Genomic DNA, 20,208 nt, shown 5'->3' on the forward strand with positions numbered 1-20,208 from the left:
CAATCTCTGCCCCGGAGGAGCCGAGAACTCGGGGTCTCACTCCTCAGTGCGCCCCAGAGAAAAGCAGTCAATCACTCCCATTTCCCCGGTCTCCGGGCGCACTCCGTCCTCACCCGGCCTGTGACCGAGCGTTTCTATCTCTGGCACCCGACCCCGTGTGGAGTCTCCAAACCCAGCAGATCCCCGCGGTGTGCTCCCGCGCTGCTCCTCCTGGGGGAGGAAGGGGAGTCTCCCCGGCTCTGCTGCTTGTTGGGTCCCTGCTGGAGGAGCAGTGGCCCGACTGGGCCGCGGATCACGGTTTATGGCAACCCCGAGCTGAGAGCCCGTGCCTCGGCTCTGTCTCTGCAGCCGGTTTCTCCACTCCGATACCTGGGAGCTCTGCCACATTCAGGCACCCCCGGTCTTTCTGTGACCTCGAGGTTCCTGAGACCACACTGTCCTGCGAGGGTTCCACCCCCAGCTTAGCCACTGGAGCGACGTCCCTCAGCGGAGCTGACTTCTAAAATTTCCGATTTTGTGCTCCGTGGCTCTATCACTTGCCAGAAGTGGCCGATGGAGGCCCCCTCCCCCGCTGTCTACCCTCCGGAATATCGCCTCAGATTGACTTCTCCGCACGTCCTACCTTCCAGAAAGTGGTCGCTTTTCTGTTCAGAGAGTTGCTGCTATTCTTTTCTTCAATCTCCTGTTGAGTTCCTAACATGTAAGCATTTCTTCCCCCTTTCAGCAACTCAGCCTGTCTCGTGGTGGTCACCCCCTTAATATTCCAACCACCTTCATGGTCACTCTCATGAGCTTTGGCTTGGACACACCTGGACTTGGATTATGCCCATCAATGAGTAGCTTAATGACATGACATATTACTCTCAATATTCTTATCCAAAATATGAAATTAGTAATAAGAGTGCAGCTTTATAGAGAGCCAATCTTTGGAATCAGGAGCTTGGGTTTCGATCTTTTTCTATCACATCTTACCTCTCAAACTCTTGGTGCCTTAGTTTCTTCATCTGTAAAAGAAAGAGGACAGTGAGGAAAACTGCATTGTAATTTTGTTAGTTTGTGTGTGTGTGAGACAAATTATATATAATGTGTTTAGAATATTGCATTGCATGTAGTAATCATTGTATAAGTGACAGCCATGATTAATAAAGCCTTGCTGCCTAGCACTGCTCATAAGCTAAGGATGGAAGAGAACAAGGGAGTAATTGAAACTAATCTTTGCTATTTACATACCATGTGTCAGTTTCTCTAAAGTGTGACCACATAGAAGGATAGACAAATAAATGATAGATGATAGATGGCTAGATAGAGATAGATGATGGATAGATAGAGACAGACATAATTTTTTCTAACCCATGAAGCAACTGTCTGAGATACCTGTCATTTTTACAGTACAAAGATATATACATTAAATTGCACAAGGTCACACATCTCACATGTGGCCAGGATGAGATTCTAACCAAATTCTTACTAACTCTAAAGTAAAATCTTATCTTTTCCAAATATCTTGATGACTTTGGAAACAGACAAAGAATAAATGAACCACTGTCTTATTGTAGTCCTGCATCTCGTTCACCCTCTGAAGAAATAGCATGACAATATATTAATCCTTCTGGTTCCCTTAGGCTTCTCTGTGCCTGTGCCTTAGGGTGTTTGAATGATTATATGACACAAACAAATGAAGTTCATACCACTGTCACTGAAAGAATAGGTTTTACATAAATGAGAGAACAACCCAAAACAATTTTGTTCCTTTCCTGTCAATATTACCATGGATCACTGAATACTTTCCTTGTTTGTTTTATGTATTTCCAAGTACATCTTTTAAGGTTAAGAGAAAGGCTTTTGTATTCAAGCTCAAGCTCCATTTTTTTTCTACTCCTGGAAAAATTCTGAGATCCCTGAAGCGAGCACTGACAGAATTTTTAGACTCAACACCCTGAATTATACTAGCATAAAAATAAATGGGAGCTATTTTTGTTTGCACAGAACATATAATCAGTGAGGAGGCCACACACAGTAATATTTTTGAATTAGAAGCCAACTTATTACTAAATTTTTTGCCCACTTTTTTCAGTCAGTCAACTAATATTCATCAGGCACTCACTAGAAGCCAAGAATTTTAATAAATGCCAAAGATAGAGAAATGATTAATTTAATCATTTTGGTTTAGTCTTTTTTTTTTTTTTGAAGATTTTATTTTTTTCATTTGAGAAAGAGAGACAGAGACAGACAGAACACAAGCAGGGAAAGAGGCAGAGGGGGAGGGAGAAGCAGACTCCCTGCTGAGCTGGGACACCCATGTGGGGCTTGATCCCAGGACCCTGGGATCATGACCTAAGCCGAAGGCAGACGCTTAACCATCTGAGCCACCCAGGTGCCCCATTTTGGCTTATTATCTTGATAGGATTTGTGGAGTCACCCTAAACACTTTCCTATCAAAAATATACTCATAGCTGATTTTAATGGCATTTGTTTTCACTTCATTAATATCACCTTTACTTCATATTAACAAAATAACCAGCACTGCTCTGCCTAGAGTATAGCATACTACTATCTATTAAATCCTGGAAAGAAAAAGCAAATTGCTCTACAGTTATCATTCCAAGGCAGACTCTAAAGTCAATTTATGTTTTTGGGCGCCTGGGTGGCTCAGTTGGTTAAGCGACTGCTTTCGGCTCAGGTCATGATCCTGGAGTCCCGGGATCGAGTCCCGCGTCGGGCTCCCTGCTCAGCGGGGAGTCTGCTTCTCCCTCTGACCCTCCCCCCCTCATGCTCTCTCTCTCTATCTCATTCTCTCTCTCAAATAAATAAATAAAATCTTAAAAAAAATCAATTTATGTTTAATAGTGTTTTTTTCTTCTCTTCATATCATTATTAGTCCATCTATGAATCCATCACTTTAATCCCTTGAACCAGCTATTGTGCTATATCTGGGTACAAAAAAGTAAGCAAAATCAGATCCCTACATGCAGCAACCAACCAACCAATGGAAGGCAGAGTCATTCATCAAATAAGATAAAACTATTGAACATGGGATCTGATGGTTACTAAATTCTGAAATACATCTCTCAGGGTTTATATTTGAAAGGAATTTTGGGCTTGGAGTGTTTATTTGCTTGTTTGTTTGTTCACTGCAACAGTAAAATAACCATGTAATTATATCTGTTTTTCTCTTTCCCTCAATGTACCATTTTAGGATGTTAGAATTCTCATAGAAAGAAAACAACGTGGAATATGGAATTGATGGATGGAAACTACAGTTTGGTGACTGAGTTTATTCTTTTAGGGTTTCCGACCCATCCTGAACTGCAGATTGTCCTGTTCCTTACGTTTCTGACATTGTATGGTATGATTTTAACAGGGAACATTGGGCTGATGATGTTAATCAGGATCGATCCTCACCTTCACACCCCTATGTATTTTTTCCTTAGCAACCTCTCATTTGCAGACCTCTGTTACTCCTCAGTCGTTGTTCCCAAAATGCTGTTCAATTTCCTCAGAAATTGAAAACAAAGCTATCTCCTGTTATGGCTGTGCCCTACAGTTTTATTTTTTCTGCACTTTTGCAGATACAGAATCCTTTATTTTGGCTGCCATGGCATATGATTGTTATGTCGCCATCTGTAACCCTTTACTCTTTACAGCTGTGATGTCTCGGAGCATCTGTACATGGTTGATTGTCTTGTCCTACATTGGAGGTAACATGAGTTCCCTGGTTTACACATCCTTTGCCTTTATTCTGAAGTACTATGATAAAAATGTCATTAATCATTTTTTCTGTGACCTCCCTCCCCCCTTGAGCTATCCTGCACAGACACATCAGTTAATGAGTGGCTTCTCTCCACTTACAGCAGCTCAGTGGAAATTACCTGTTTCACTGTCATCATCATCTCCTACTTTTTTCATCCTTCGTTCAGTTTCTTCTTCCAGTGGGAAGAAGAAAACCTTCTCCACATGTGCTTCTCACCTGACTTCTGTGGCCATCTATCAAGGAACACTTCTCTTCATTTACTCACCGCCCAGCTACCTGTATTCTCCCAACACTGATAAAATTATCTCCGGGTTCTACACCATTATCATCCCAGTGCTGAATCTGTTGATTTATAGTTTGAGAAATAAAGATGTAAAAGATGTTACTAAGAGAGCTATAAGGTTAAAGGTGGATTCTTTATGAACTATAATGTTCTGTGATTCATCTAAATCCCCAGTTACAAACTGTAATTGGGAACATGCAACATGCCTACCAGCAGACACACAAGGGATATTATAAAGCACCTGGTTTTCATAAAGCCAAATTCGAGTCATAACCCCGTGACATAAGAAAGCATTTAAAAGTTTCAAAATTGCTGCTAAATAATAGACTACCATTCAATGATTACTCACTTGGAGTCAATGCTAAAAGGTGTTTTATCAGATTGTCTTAAGGATATAATAAATAAGTCAGAAAAGTGTGTGTGTGTGTGCATGTGTCTGTTCATGTGAAATATATCTCAGTTACATGGTAGATTAGTGGATGAGGGAGGAGGCCAGATTCCCTTGGTTCTTATGCCAGCTCCGTATCTGGCTAGAGAGTGGCATTTTGAACAAGTTACTTCATTTTTCTATGCCTCAATTAACTTATCTGTAAAATGGGGAGAATATAGTACACATGTCATCAACTGTTGGATGATTAACTGAACAGATGCTGTGAATAGTACCTGTACCACTTTAAGTCCTTGATAGATGTTAATTATATATATATATTTATAATAGTTCACATTAATTAAAATGTATATTGTACAGTGAGATGGTAAGAGGCAGGGATGTCATGGGAGCAATAATACAAAATCAAATCCATTTTCTTAAGTTCAGTTCAGTAATATGATGCTAACCTTCTATACCCAATCTACTCCAAAGGAATTTGGAAACTTTTTCTAAATAGCACCTTGAAGAATACAGGTTAATTGCAAGGCAAATTATTTGATTTGTTTCCCTGTCTATCTTTTATATTTTATACACCGAAGTATTATTAGAGGGATGGAACATTTTTCTCTGGCATCTCAGAAACAAAATCAGCTCTCCAATATATCATCTGTATCTCCATGCAGAGATCAACCCACATGCCCTGATGGACATCTGAAGACTGAAATTAGAGGCATGTATCAGCAAAATGTATTTCAGTAACTGATATTTTATACTGTACATTGTTTTTTGTTATTATATTATTTTTGTCTCTATGATAATAAATATTTACAAGCTTTGACCCGGAAATATTAAAGTTTAAAAAGTATGTTTAAATCCATGTAATCTTTGTTGCAAAAATCCCCACAAGATACAGCCCAAATCGTTGTCAGTTTTAAATTCCCCTAGGAATCTTTGGATTTCAGACCAACAAGGCTTCTCCTGAGCATTTCTGTTGTTTCATTCGCTAAGAAGAGAGCGCAGTCACTCACAACTACACACCCACCAATATACTCTAATATTAAATTTATATTTACTTAGCCAAGATTTGCTTGGCCAAGATTATAGAGACTCACACAGAGCCATACAGATGAGTATCTATCAACAGCTTTTCATGTTCGCTAAGCTCTTAACATATGCAAGCATCTTTTGGTGAGAGGGTTCACAGTGCAATATTACATACCCAGCTGCCTACGAAAATCTTAGTTTTGCAACACCATTGTCTTTTCATGCTCAATAATTATATCACTAAATATTACACCACTTAGGAGAAAATATAGCTGTTTCCAAGTGAAGGAATAACTAAAAATACAGGGTATCAGAATTTTTTCAAGGTCAGAAGGGCTGTTGTTATTTGTTGAGCTTTCTAGATGGCCCACACTGCTTTTCCCACTGGGAGCATCCTATATTTCATCCCCGGGTTAAGGGGGGGTGGTGGTTTCCAGACACCTGCTAAATTTCCAAGACTGCATGGTACAGCAAGGCCTGAATTTGTACTTTAGGTCCAACACAGTCAGAACTTTCTGAGGCCACCCACTTAGCTAGGCCTTCCTCTGCGGTTTTTGCTGAAGCCTGTGTGGCCCCCGTATTCCTGAAGCTGCTGAATCATCATTTAGGTAATAAAAGCAGAACCACTATAAACATTATGGAAATAGGAGGTTTATGCCTGAACTTCATGCAAATTTCTTTTTACTAATTCTAACCTGAAACCACACTGGAAAGATTTGGGAAATGCAGATCCCAGCCATAACCACACTGGCAGCAGGATCCCAAATAATCCACCCCTTTTCAACATGCTCTTCAGAGACACGTCTCATAATCACAATCAACTTTCAAATAAAACAGCAAAAGGATGCTTATTTTTAACAGATGCATGCATACAACTGACAGAAAAAGGGGCTACACAAAGTTTTATATGCCATTTTATCCTTATGGGGTGGTCTAGGGTCCTTCTAGCTAAGTCACACGCCTTTGATAGCCTATAACTTACAAAAAAATTTAAGATAGAAGTTTAAACCTTCTTCCCATATTTTGTGTTAAGAGGCAGGGGGATGGGAGAGGTGGAAATATTGGTTAATATATTTATATCAAAACAAGGAAAATCACGACCATAACTCCTACAGTCTTGCTCTCACTACTGGCCACATGATCATAGCTGGCCCATAGAATTTCCTTTTCTCCGCAACCCCTTCCATAGTCCCTTTCATTTCAATGAGCATCCCAGGTGCCTTCTCTTCTTGTCTTGTGAAGTGGCCCAAACCTTTATCCCTCAAGTACAGGCATCATTATTAGTTCTTTCTATCTGGGACTGTTACGGTTTTCTGTCAACTTTTTAATCCTAGATATGGAACACTAAAAGGTGCTCCTAGAGGCTCTCTAGGAACAAGTCTATTGTCCACTCCCTATTCTCATCGCAGAGACAGATGTACATGTAAACACATGACACACATACATAAACACACACACAAGGAACAGAAGCTTGTATCTCTCAGAAGCATTTATAGTTCCTCATCTTACTTCCTTTTTTTTTTAAGAGAGAGAGAAAGCAGGGTTGGTGGGGACAGAGGGAGAGGGAGAGAGAGAATCTCAAGCAGACTCCGTGCTTAACGTGGGAGCCCTACTAGGGGCTCAACCTCATGACCCTGAGATAATGACCTGAGCCAAAATCAAGAATCAGATGCTTACCCAACTGCGCCACCCAGGCTCCCCATCTTATTTCCATTTTTTCATATAGAGGTCCATTCAAAATCCAAAGAGATGCAAATGTGTGTGTTAAATTCTGTTGTTTTTACCTTTTTTTTTTTTTTTGACCTTTTCTTTGGTTAAAAGACTCCTCCTTCGGCACCAAACCACTCCAAAAATAGGTCATGAGTACTGTGGCAAAGCAATAATACATTTCTAGAGAAAGGTGAATAATGCTTACTTCATGTCTCAGCAAACAATAAAGACAACTCAGACCAGGATCATTAACATAATTATTTTCATTATTATTAATGTGGGACATGATCATTGTTTCTAAAACGAATACAAAAAATCTTTTAACCTAATCATGTTTTTTGAAGATATAATAAATATACTCTTTTTTGTGTGTTCATGGAATATTTTCAAGCATACAAAATTGCTTAGTCCTACATTTTACAGCCTGGTTTCTCTAACATTGGTGTTTCTCCAATATAATTTTTTTTAAAGATTTATTTATTTATTTATTTATTTATTTATTTATTTATTTGACAGAGAGAGAGATAGCAAGAGCAGGAACACAAGCAGGGGGTGTGGGAGAGGGAGAAGCAGGCTTCCCGCAAAGCAGGGAGCCCGATGCGGGGCTCGATCCCAGGACCCTGGGATCATGACCTGAGCCGAAGGCAACCTCTTAACAACTGAGCCACCCAGGAACCCCCTTCCATATAATTTTTGAAGATGTAATGAGATATCAATTCATCCAAATATCTTCCTTGATACAAGGGAGGAAATGCTTGGAGAAATTAAAGAGCTTGTAGAAAGTCTCATACCTTATAAATGTCATCTAGATTTAGATCAGAGTTCCTCAACCTACCTACCATAAATATTTTTTATTACTGTCACATTATATAGTAATGTGTCTTTAAAGAGTGACTATTGACCAAGTAATTTTATGAGTATACAAGACAATTGCAGAAAGAAATTGTGTTCTGCTTTACAGATATTGTGTGGTTGTCAGAAGAGTTGTATGTGCATCTATCATTTTCTTGATCATTTTCTCAAAAGTTTAGACAAGAATATAGAAGAATGGATGAAGGAAATTGCACATCCTTGGCAGAATTCATTTTCTTGGGCATTACCAATAACCCTGGGATGAAAGTGACCTTATTTACAATGTTTCTTGTTGTTTATCTCATTAATCTTGTTGCAGATGTTGGAATGATCATTTTAATTAGAATGGATTCCCAGCTTCACACACCTATGTACTTCTTCCTCAGCCCCCTCTCCTTCTGTGACCTCTGCTATTCCACAGCAGTTGGGCCCAAAATGTTGGTAGACCTTTTAGCCAAAAACAAATCAATCCCCTTCTTTGGCTGTGCTCTTCAATTTTTGATCTTCTGTATATTTGCTGATTCCAAGTGTCTACTTCTGGCAGTGATGGCCTTTGATCGGTACAAAGCCATTGGCAACCCCTTACTCTACACAGCCAACATGTCCAACAGAGTGTGCTCCCTGCTCATGGCTGGAGTTGACATGCTGGGAACGGCAGATGCTTTGATACACGCGACTTTAACATTCCACTTATGTTTCTGTGGACTGAATGAGATCAATCATTTCTTCTGTGATTTACCCCCACTCTACTTCCTTTCCTGCTCAGATACAGAGATCAATGAGTTGGCATTATTCATCTTTTTTGGATTCATTGAACTGAGTACCATTTCTGGAGTTCTCATCTCTTATTGTTATATAACCCTATCAGTCATGAAGATCCACTCTGCTGAAGGGAGGTTCAAAGCTTTCTCCACCTGCACCTCCCACTTAACTGCTGTTGCAATTTTCCAGGGAACCATGCTCTTCATGTATTTCCGGCCGAGTTCTTCCTACTCTCTTGATTAAGATAAAATGACCTCATTGTTTTATACCCTTGTGATTCCCACATTAAACCCACTGATTTATAGCCTACAGAGCAAAGATGTGAAAGAGGCCTTGAAAAAACTGAAAATTAAAAAGTGGTTTTAAGTATTTGTATCACATACACAGGCATTGTGGTTGTTGTTTTTGTAAAATTATATTGCATAACACAAGAGACACAAAGTTGTCTCAAAAACTTTAATTTAACAAAATGAGTTCGTTTTAAAGCCCTATCACTATAATTTCGCATTTCCCTAAATATATCATACTTTATTATGTGTCTACATTTTATATATAGTACTCCCACTTTGTGGAAATCTTTTCTGACCTTTCTAATTTTGTCAGATATTTATTTGTTCATTCTTTCTTTCAAACATCAATTTATTACACTTAGATGTATTGTGTGTTTACTAAGCGAACTTGAGTATGTAACTGCTTTATATCCTATGGTACATCTAGTAGTGTTCATCCTAATGAATCTTATAATTTATTCAAAGTAACCAACATTACTTACTTAAGCACCAAGTAATTCGCAAGTCTCAAACTCATTATGAAGTAAAAACATGGGGCTTTTATCCAAAGAAAATGTCTAAATCTAGAGTAAAAGAAAGGCTTCATTGGCTAGAGATACTGAGTCTCAGATCTCAAAAAATGCAAGTTGGGAGAAGTAAAGATAATAGGCAGACTATCTAACAATTAGAGACATCTTGAAGTGGACAAGTGGTGACATTTTAGAAGTAAAGAAGTGTGGTTGCCAAAACATGGATGGACCTTGAGGACGGAAGTTATGCTAAGTGAAATAAGTCAGACAGAGAAAGACAAATACTGTATGATCTCACTTGTACGTGGAATCTAAACAAGTTGAACTCATAAAAGCAAGAGTGGAATGGTGATTACCAGGGGCTTGGGGAGCGGAGGAAATGGGAAGATGTTGGTCAAATAATACAACCATCCTGTTATAAGATGAATAAGTTTGGGGGAATGTACTGTACAACATGGTGACTTTAGTTAGCAATACTGTATCGTGTAACTGAAATTTGCTAAGAATTTGCTCTTAAATGTCCTCAACACTACAAAAAATTGGTAACTAAGTAAGGTAATGAATTTGTTTATTAACCTTATCAGCAGTGATGATTTCACAAATTATACATATATCAAAACACACATTGTACACCTTAAAAAGGCCCAATGCCATATGTAAATTTTATCCTAAGAATGCTGGGGGAAAAAAGAAGAAAATAAGTCAAATGGTTAGGTTATAAAGAGTAGTGGAAGGGGCCTTGGTAGAATATTTCATTGTCCTATAATTATCAAAAATCGATTCCTCTATCAACGCTCCAGGGAAATTTCCTTCTTTCCTTGTCCCTTCTCAGTCCTGGATAAATGTCCATTTTTGTAATGCACAGTAAAACCTCTCCTTTAAACACTGTTTTAATATCATTCTGTTTATTAAATCACTGCTTCTAATATGAGACTGGAAGCATTCTTAATCAAGGATTGAACATTTCATCCCCATTATCCAAAACACCTGCATACACCCCAGGACACAAAATGGAAAAGCAAATAAATAATAAATTAAAAACACCAGATAATATTTTTGAGTATTTATTATAAGTTAGTAACATAATTATATGATTGTAAGTCATGGGGCCAGAATATATATATTATATATTATATTATGTTATATATATTATAACTTTTAAGAAAGTACATAAAATCATAAAATGGTTGTGGATACTAAAGTAATGGATCAATAAAGGCCTACATATTAATTACACAAGAAGTAAAGAGCATTCGTCTGTGTATGTTCTTGATATTGGTCTATTTCATCTTTCTCTGCTCTAGTTTCTAATGGTTAAAGCAAAAGGCAGCTTGTTGAAATAACATGGAAATATCGTTATGTTTAAAAAACTGTATCAGACCCAAGGACACTCTTAATTATCTATTAAAATTGTAGAAGCTAAAAGCCATTGAATTTCTTAGATTTTGTAGCTGCTATTTTTAAATATTTTGTGCAGAAACACTTCAGAGTGGATGAAACAGCTCCTCTGCTTTTTAAGGGGACGTTTGTGGAAGACTGGTCAGTCTTCCACTAGGTATCATGCTGGGGGAAAAAAACAAAACAAAACGGCAAAGAAATGTATTCTTTTTAATAAAGGCTTTAAAGATTTCCATCTGTACCATATTTTCTCAATGAACACATACACTTTTGAAATTGTTACTTATGAGCGGCAGAATGGAAGAAAAAGTTGTTTTAAATACACAAGTCCAAGAAAAATAGAGTGTGGGTGGGTTGTTGTTTAAACTTAGAGGATTTCAATATGTAATCTGATTAACCAGCCTTGCTCCCTTATGACAACCATATTTTACAGCCTCTAAAGATTGATTTGATCTACATGTTGACTGTTTTATCAGATCTAGGGAGTTTGAACAGAGAAATAGAAATGGAATTCCAAAAATAGAATTGACTGATTTCGATTAATTGTGGGCTTCCTCTCCCTAAATTTAAAGCCAGGTAATATAAATTTCAGAAGGCCAAGTGCTTGTAAATATGACCCATTTGAGGGGACAGTTATGCAAATTCAGAATTTCATAGACACTTCAAGAGTGGATATCCAACTTTCTTGGTATTCAAAGAATAAAAATGAATACTTAAATGTAGTATATTATGACTCACCTACAGAATTGCAAAATATGTAAACAATTGAAATGCTGAGTATTGATGAGGATTTGGAGCAACCATGGCTCTTACACACTGAGAGTAGAGGGGAGAACTGGCATTTTACTTTGTAAAGCTCTATGCTTGTCCATGCTGAACACAGAAATGTCTTATGACATAAAATTCTATTCCCAGATTTATACTGAAGTGAAATGAGTGACTATGTTTGCCCAAAGACATGTACAAAAACATTCATCATTGCGTTATCATAGTATTAAACTGAAAACAACTAGGATATCTCCATATATAGTTAGAAGTCTATTTCTTGGTTTGTCTCTCTTTCTCTCTCTCTTTTTTCCTTTGCTCTTTTGTTTTGTTTCTTAAATTCCACCTATAGTGAGATTATATATATATCCCAACATGATGTAATATTATACATAAATACATTACTCAGCCATCTAAAAGAATAAAATCTTGCCATTTGCAATGACGTGGATGGAGCTAGATAGTGGTTTTTTTTTTAATATTTTCTTTATTTATTTGAGAGGGAGAATGAGAGAGAGAGAGAGAGCACATGAGAAGGGGGAGGGTCAGAGGGAGAAGCAGACTCCCTGCTGAGCAGGGACCCCGATGTGGGACTCGATCCCGGGACTCCAGGATCATGACCTGAGCCGAAGGCAGTCGCTTAACCAACTGAGCCACCCAGGCTCCCCTATAGTGTTTTGTTAAGTGTAACAAGTCAGTCAGAGAAAGTCAAATACCATATGGTTTCACTTATGTGTGGAATTTTAGAAACAAAACAGATGAACATAGGAGAAAGAAAAAAAAAAAGAGAGGGAGGCAAACTATAAAAGAGATTATTAACTACAGAGAACAAACTGAGGGCTGCTAGAGGGGAGGTGAGTGGGGGATGGGCTAAATGGGTGACGGGTATTAAGGAAAGCACTTGTGATGAGCACTGGATGTTATATGGAAGTGATGAAACACTTAATGCTACTCCTGAAACTAATATTGCACTATATGTTAACTAACTAGAATTTATATAAAAATTAGAAACATTAAGAAATAAAGTAACCACCATCTTATGAAATTAAAAAAAAAACTTACAAATTAACCTATCACACTAGACATCACTTTGCGGTGGTTCTAGGGATGATTTCTGAAGATGCTAGTCGTGTTCCTTTTTTGCCTCGTTCTGAGTGAAGGGAATCTTTGTTTCTGAAAATATCTGCAGTACACTTTCTCAAATAAAAATTTTCTAGAAATATCTATATCTATACCTATCTATCTATATCATATATATATGATACTCTAAATATATTTTCCAAAAACAAAATATATTTTCTATCAGATTGTAAGCAACCACAGGGTTTTTCTTAAATCTTGTGTTCCTTGCACACAATCAGTGATGTTCATAATATATCCATAAAATTGATGCAATGCACATATGTCATAGAATACCTCTGTGTACATTCTTCATGTTACTGAAAATTCTGACTTGCTTAGAGAACAATGCCTTTATCCACCTACGGGCACTTCTAGTGTTTCCTCCAGCGGCAGGGAAAGTCAGTGTATTTTGGTACCAGCATCATGCCAGGAACCCTTTGTCATGCTACTCAATGTTTCAGGGACAGATAACTATATTCTGAAAAGTGTGATCTTCTGGGTGGATGCTTGCCTACAGAGTATTGCTTTAGTATCACCAGGGTTGTCCAGAAACCTGTAGTTAGAGATATTTTTTTCTCAGGTGCTTGTAACTCATGTATAGAATTTCTCCTAAAAGCATTCTTTTTTTCAATTATTTATAACTCTATTCTTAATGAAAACTGAGATCCATCGGGAATTAACTTAGGTTATCTAATGTGTAGTCACACAACCTCAGGTGTAAATCATGGGAAGGAGTATTCTGAAGGGAAGTTAGTTTACAGGATCTTGAGGAGAAGCCCTGTTTGAGAGGCTAAAGTTAGGTCCTGGTTGAACCAAATGGAACCTGAGGGATTTTCAGGTCCCTCTGGGCAAGGGAGTGCCTGAGGGAACAATTAATTTGAAAGGAATCAGAAGAAAGGACCAAGGACAATTCCACATCCTCCAAATATGTACTAAAGAAGTAAACAGTGGTAGAAAATGTCTTGGGAAACACAAATGCATCAGTTTCTTGAGTTTAACTCTTGGGCAATTAGTAACAATTGGTTACACGGTTTTGCCTTGCATCCACAATATCTCCCACAGCAATATTTTTGGTATCTTAGTATTGGGACCATCACACTTTCCAAATTTAAAAGTGTGCTAATTTTGTCGAGGATTGTTCTAGCTTTATAGAAAGCAAAGAACAAAAACAACATACTAATAAAAGAGAGAGAGAGAGGGAAAAAAAAAAGAAAACAAACGAAGCAATCCTGTGCCCCTGCTAACTCTCAGGTGAAGTTTCTGAATAAATAGGAGAGTACCCGGAGGACTCAAGAACAGAAACTCGTATATGCCTAACACAGCTTACTTTCTTCCTTCCTTAGCTTATGCATTTACTGGTTTAGTAGCAATTAAATTAACTATATTAAGACTCAGAAAATATAGTGGGTGTGCATAATTATTACACATTATCTGGAAATATCTATCAACAGTAGCAATCTGTGGTGTCAGGTGTCTTGCCCTGATTAGCATATTGTAAAATGTCACTCAGGATATGACCAGTCCAGAGAGCATCCCCTGGGGTTGCCATGGTGCACCGCCTCAGGGCCACCAATTTTCTTATTTTCTATTTACGCAATGCAGCCCCCTCCACATTATATTCTCTTCATACCAATGTCAGTGATGTTCTAGAGGTCAGTTGTAATATAGAGCACAGAGCATGTCTCCATCTGGTGACCCTCCTCTATGCTTCCCTCGGTCATGAACCGCGCAGGCTGAAATCCCGCTGCATCACAGAGCACACTTAGAGGAACTCTTAGTGGTTTAGACCCTGAAAATCTGTCATCACTGTTTTTTTTTTACTTTTCAGATGAGACTTTAAGGTAAACACACGTTAGTCTTCCATGAGATTAAGATTTTATTTATTTATTTGAGAGAGAGAATGAGAGAGAGAGAGAGCACAAGGGTGGGGGGAGGTCAGAGGGAGAAGCAGACTCCCTGCTAAGCAGAGAGCCCGATGTGGGACTCGATCCCGGGACTCCAGGATCATGACCTGAGCCGAAGGCAGATACTTAACCAATTGAGCCACCTAGGCGCCCTAAGAATTATTCTTTTAAGATTTTATTTATTTATTTGTTTGAGAGAGAATGAGGGAGAGAGAGAAACAGCATGAGAGAGAGGGGAGAGGGTCAGAGGGAGAAGTAGTCTCCCCATCTAGCCAGGAGCCCGATGTGGGACTCGATCCCAGGACTCTGGGATCACGACCTGAGCCAACTGAGCCGCCCAGGTGCCCATTAGTCTTCCATGAGATTAACTGAGAGAATTATTTCCTAGATGGATTTATTTCATGATGCTGTCATTAGGAATCTATTGAGAGCAAGAGGTTTGCAGCCGGAAAACCTTAGTATCTGTGAGACTTCAGATGCCACTGTCTGTATCTGTAGGAGGAGATTGTTAATAACCAGTTGGAATACAGGAGATAACGTAGTAAATATGTGATATTTTATAGTAATGAAAGAAATAATTTATGAAAACTCCTAGCATTTGAAAGCAACTCCCCAAAATGGTCTCTTTTCTCCCATAAGTCCATTTCTAAGAATTTCCATAAAGAAATACAGCAAAGAAGAATTATATATGCACACTCTCACTCATTTCAAGTTATTTATGATATAAAGAATTGTATATTATAGGGAAGGGGAACTTTCCCTTTCTTCCCTTCCAGGTTCTCTGGCCGTTCTAATAATTAAATTAGCATAAAACAGATTAACAGGAGAAAACAAAATTAATTTCGTATGCTCGGGTACACATAGAAATATGAGACTCAGTGACCAAAGCAGGCAGCTTTTATACATTCTATACAAAGAAACAATACAAAGAAGTTTGGGCTTTGGGTAGTAAACTAGTAAAGAAGTAACACGGGTTATTTATATATCCTTTTTGAACCTGAATTTCTCTGGCAATAAAGATGTCCCTCTCCTTTCTGGTACAGGGGAGGGCACTTTTCACATGGGAAATTTAGTTCCTGCTTTCAGGAGGAAAAAGGTGGGTCAGTGTGTCCTTCTTACATCTAAGAAAAACATCACTAGTTCAGTTGTAGATAATTAACTTTTTTTGTGGTTTCATATTTAATTTTTTTTAGTTAATTTCTTTCTTCATAAAAATAAAAATGTTCAGTTCACATAAACAAAGTTGTCCCATTTATTGTGGAGAAAATCTTAATTAACTACATATTTTTACCACATAGTGAATTAGGATAGACTTTAGAGGTGTAAGTCCTAAGTGTCATTGAACAAAAATGGTTACTCTCTTCTTATTCAGTTTCAGAAAGAAATAACACATTATCAGTCATTTTTATTCAGGTTGACTCTTCTCCAGTTAAACACAGATCCCTATTATTTTTATAATAAAGACATGAACTCAAAATAAGGGTTTTATGGTGATACCATATTTAATGCATGTTTACAAATTTTAAAAGCAATCACTGTCTGTTAAATATGGCCAAAAAAGATATTTGATTTGAATTCAGATGTATATATATGTAGATGGATTGATATAGATAGATATAGAAATATCTAGTGTGTGAAAGAGAAAGAGAAATGAAGAAAAACACTATCCCTGCCCATTTTTAAACAGAATAGAAAGAATATTCTAACAATTATATCTATAAACCATGTACGAAGTGCATTCTTGCTATTTATTGATTTCATCTATCTCTGTTCTAGTTTCTAATAATCAAAGCGCTGCATCAGCCTGTTGAGACAACATATATATGGCATATATTTGAAGGACCATGTAAGGCTCAAAGACACTCTTAATTAACCATTACCATTGTAGAAGTTAAAAGCCAATGGACTCTGAGAAACAAACTGAGGGTTCCAGAGGGGAAGGGGTAGGGGATGGGCTAGACTGGTGATGGGTATTAAGGAGGGCATGTATTGCATGGAGCACTGGGTGTTATACGCAAACGATGAATCATGGAACACTACATCAAAAACTGATGATGTGATGTATGGTGATTAACATAACATAATAATAATTTTTAAAAAAGCCAATGAATGTCTTAGATTTTTTAGCTTCTATTGCAAAATGCCTTTGCGTGAAAACATTTCAGAATGGAAGTAAAGCCCAAGAAGATTCTCTGGTTTTCAAAGGAGCACTTGTTGAATGTTCTGACTTTTCACAAAGTATCATGCTGGAAAAAAGCCTATGGAGAATTTTATTATTATTATTATAATTTTTTATAATTATATAATTTTTATTATAAAATTATATATAATTTTTAATAAAAGGCTGTAAGGGTTTCCACCTGTATGATATTTTTCCAATTAACACATACTCTTTTGGAGTTATTACTTATCCGTAGCAGCTAGGTAGAAAACACTGTTTGAAATGCATTGTCCAAAAAGTATGGGGTTTCAGTGGATTACTACCAATTAAGAGCGTGTAAACCTGTAATATGATTAACTTATCTCACTGCCTTATGACAACTATGTATTACAGCATCTAAAAACTGATCTATGTGTTAGCTGTTTTATCAGATCTAGTGGTTTTAAACTGAAGAATAGGACATTTTAAGCCCTATAAATAGAATTACAAAAGTAGAATTGACTGATTCAATTAGTCGTGGGCCTCCTCTCTCTGAATTTGTGTAATTGAATAACATTATGGAAAATATCTTTTAGGGAATTGTGACTCAAATAGAAGCTGGGGCAGATGGCCTATAATGAATATCTAGGTATTTTACATAAGTAGGGGACACCGTATCAAAAGGTTTTGTATATTCTCACCTGTCTACTTCAATCCTCATCATTCCCTTCCCTTCTTAGTCACTCTACATCACATCCTTCTCACCTATCCCCAGGGACTGATGGCAAATAGCTGTTTCCAAAGGCAGTATTATCAGGGCCAAGGGGAAGTCTTTAAATAGGGTAACAAAGGAGGCTCCAACACCTCTCTTCCCATGGACACACCAAATGAATACCTACAATTCCTTCTGAAAGAGATCAAGAAACTAGCTGAGTGACTTCCACACATGAGGCAAGTTAGCAAAAACTGGTACAAATGTAGTCTTTGTAAAAACGAAGTGGTATGACACAAACTTTTAAAAAGTGGGAGAAACCTGTACAATCTTACATGTCAGTATCTCAGTAAAACTAGGAAATAATAGCCTCATGGAAATACATAAATGAAAACACACACACATACACAAACATGTAATTTTTTAAAAATGAGATAATCTTACAGACTTTTGAATTTTACTTTCTTAGTGGATAATCTTTCCCTTCATTACTTTATTTCACACATTCATCTCCAGTATGCTACATCTTTTTTTCCTAATGTACACTTCAAAAATCCCATGACCTATGATAACAGCTTGTTCTTTATATTTTCTTATTTTTCACCATGCTCATTCATTAGTAAATATATGATCATCACTTGCTTTTCAGAAAATAGTGTATATATGATTCATTGCATGTTAAATTTCCCAATTAACTTTAGTCTCTTGCAAATCCTTTTGCACCAATATAAAGGACTCCAATATATTCCTTTTAATGATTTATAACGATCCATATCATGGAACTATCTTAATCCATTAATTTGTTCCCCTATTCATGATCATCTCTTTGTTTCTAGCTTTGATTATTATTAACTTTGTTAAAATAATATATTAGTAAAAAAGTATATGCCTCTTGAAAACTAGTCCCAGAAAGATAATTATTTTTTCCATACTGTATTCATCAAAGCAGTCAAAGGCTAACTCAATTTAATGGGGGACGGGGGAAGACATCATGTGTCCATGGGAGAAATGTCAGAGAATTTGAAACCATCTTTAATTAGACACAACTACCATCAGTCAGTAGTAGAATCTTCAAAAATCTCATTTTCCCATTATTTTGTTATTAGCTTTTCATATATTCAAATTAAATACATAAGTATGTGTGAATGAATTTTTCTTATTCCTTGCAAGCACACACAGAACAAAATGCACTGATTGAAAAGAGAGTTGAATTTTACATTACAGAAAGGAAGGGTAGATGAAAGTTTATACCAGTCAGGTCAGTGTGAAGGACTGATTAGCTCTGGTTACTTCTGATGGTCATCAATAGTGACAGGGACCAAGACGATAGGAAAAGGTTCAGGGATCATTGAGCGTTACAACACAACTGTTAGAAGGGATTTGGAGAGGACACAAAATTACACTCCAATACTTCTCAACTTTGTAAAAATTGGAATAAATAAAAGCAAACAAAATTTTTAAGGAACGAATAGAACCTTGGTTTTTCTTAAACCCTCTTCCATGCACACATGTAATATATGATCTATGTTAGTTGAAACAGTTTGCAAAATCTCTGTATTTCAACTATTTGTTGATCACCCATGAGCCTATCCACCTAAAATACTTCAGAACAAAGATTCAATTAGACATTACTTGTACCAGAGCTGGTGCTAGGGCTGTAGGGTATAAGGAAATTAGCTTAATGCAGCTATTATTACTAAAGAAATAACAATGTAGACATATAGCTCAATAAAGTGAAGATAATGCAAGGAAAAGTGTGCTATGCACAGTGGATATGATAGTCATAAAATAATTGAAATCCGGTTAGATGATGTGGTTGGAGGAATTGAATCACATGTACTTAATGAAAAAAATGTATTTAATATAACCATTGAAGAAGTGTTCTGTTTCTAAGTGGGAAGGTGAAGGAGTTTGTTTCAGAAATAAAAGAAACAGGAAAAAAATTAGGGTAAGCAATAATTAACAGGAAAATAATCATTTTATTTAATAAACTTATTAATGTAATAAATTAAACAGAATAGATAATAATTAACAGATAAAGTAATTAAGTAGAAGGTCTCTTTGAGTTTCATTAGAAGCCTCATCTGACTGGAGGAAGATGGTATAGACTCAGAACAGCAATGAATCATACTATAAAAATCATTTTATCTTCCTAAAGATCTATTTGGTACAAGTGCAAAGAGTTGAAACTCAGACTTTGCTGAAATTGTTGCAATATTCATGAGGGAAAACACAGAACTAGAAATCTAATTAATCAGATTTGTATAGTATAAAAGTGTGAGGCCAAGGCGTGAGAGACTTCAGCCCCAAATGACGCTGAGTGAAAATAAAATGCAATCTGTCTGTATGGTTCAGCTGCTAGGGGCAAGCACAGAAGGAGTTACCCATCACAGGTAGGTTTCTGAGTCATTAAATTTAAAAAATCAAGAAATAAAATGCTTATATTTGGAAAAACGAGGAATCAAATTTTTAAAAAATTATAAATTTTTTTTTACTTATTTCCTTTGGTTAATACTCTGCAATTTAATGGCAAAAAAGGAGGTATTTCTCATTTAAGCAAGGTAAATCACATCCATTTTGATTAGCAAATAAACAA

At 37.0% G+C, this 20,208-nt stretch overlaps 1 protein-coding gene and 1 pseudogene across 1 annotated transcript; both read left to right on the forward strand.

Moving 5' to 3' along the window:
• Positions 1–3,234: 3,234 nt before the first annotated feature.
• LOC114215203 (olfactory receptor-like protein OLF1) lies at positions 3,235–4,174 on the forward strand (annotated as a pseudogene).
• A 3,972-nt stretch (positions 4,175–8,146) lies between these two features.
• LOC114215149 (olfactory receptor 5W2-like) lies at positions 8,147–9,138 on the forward strand. The gene is given in 2 exon segments (XM_028111070.2): positions 8,147–8,174; positions 8,177–9,138. Coding segments are annotated over 2 exon segments (990 nt in total).
• Positions 9,139–20,208: the final 11,070 nt, after the last annotated feature.

The sequence above is a fragment of the Eumetopias jubatus genome, unplaced genomic scaffold, assembly GCF_037043125.1.
Source record: "Eumetopias jubatus isolate StellerSeaLion01/CBP00866 unplaced genomic scaffold, mEumJub1_p1.0 scaffold_13, whole genome shotgun sequence".
Lineage (NCBI taxonomy): Eukaryota > Metazoa > Chordata > Mammalia > Carnivora > Otariidae > Eumetopias > Eumetopias jubatus.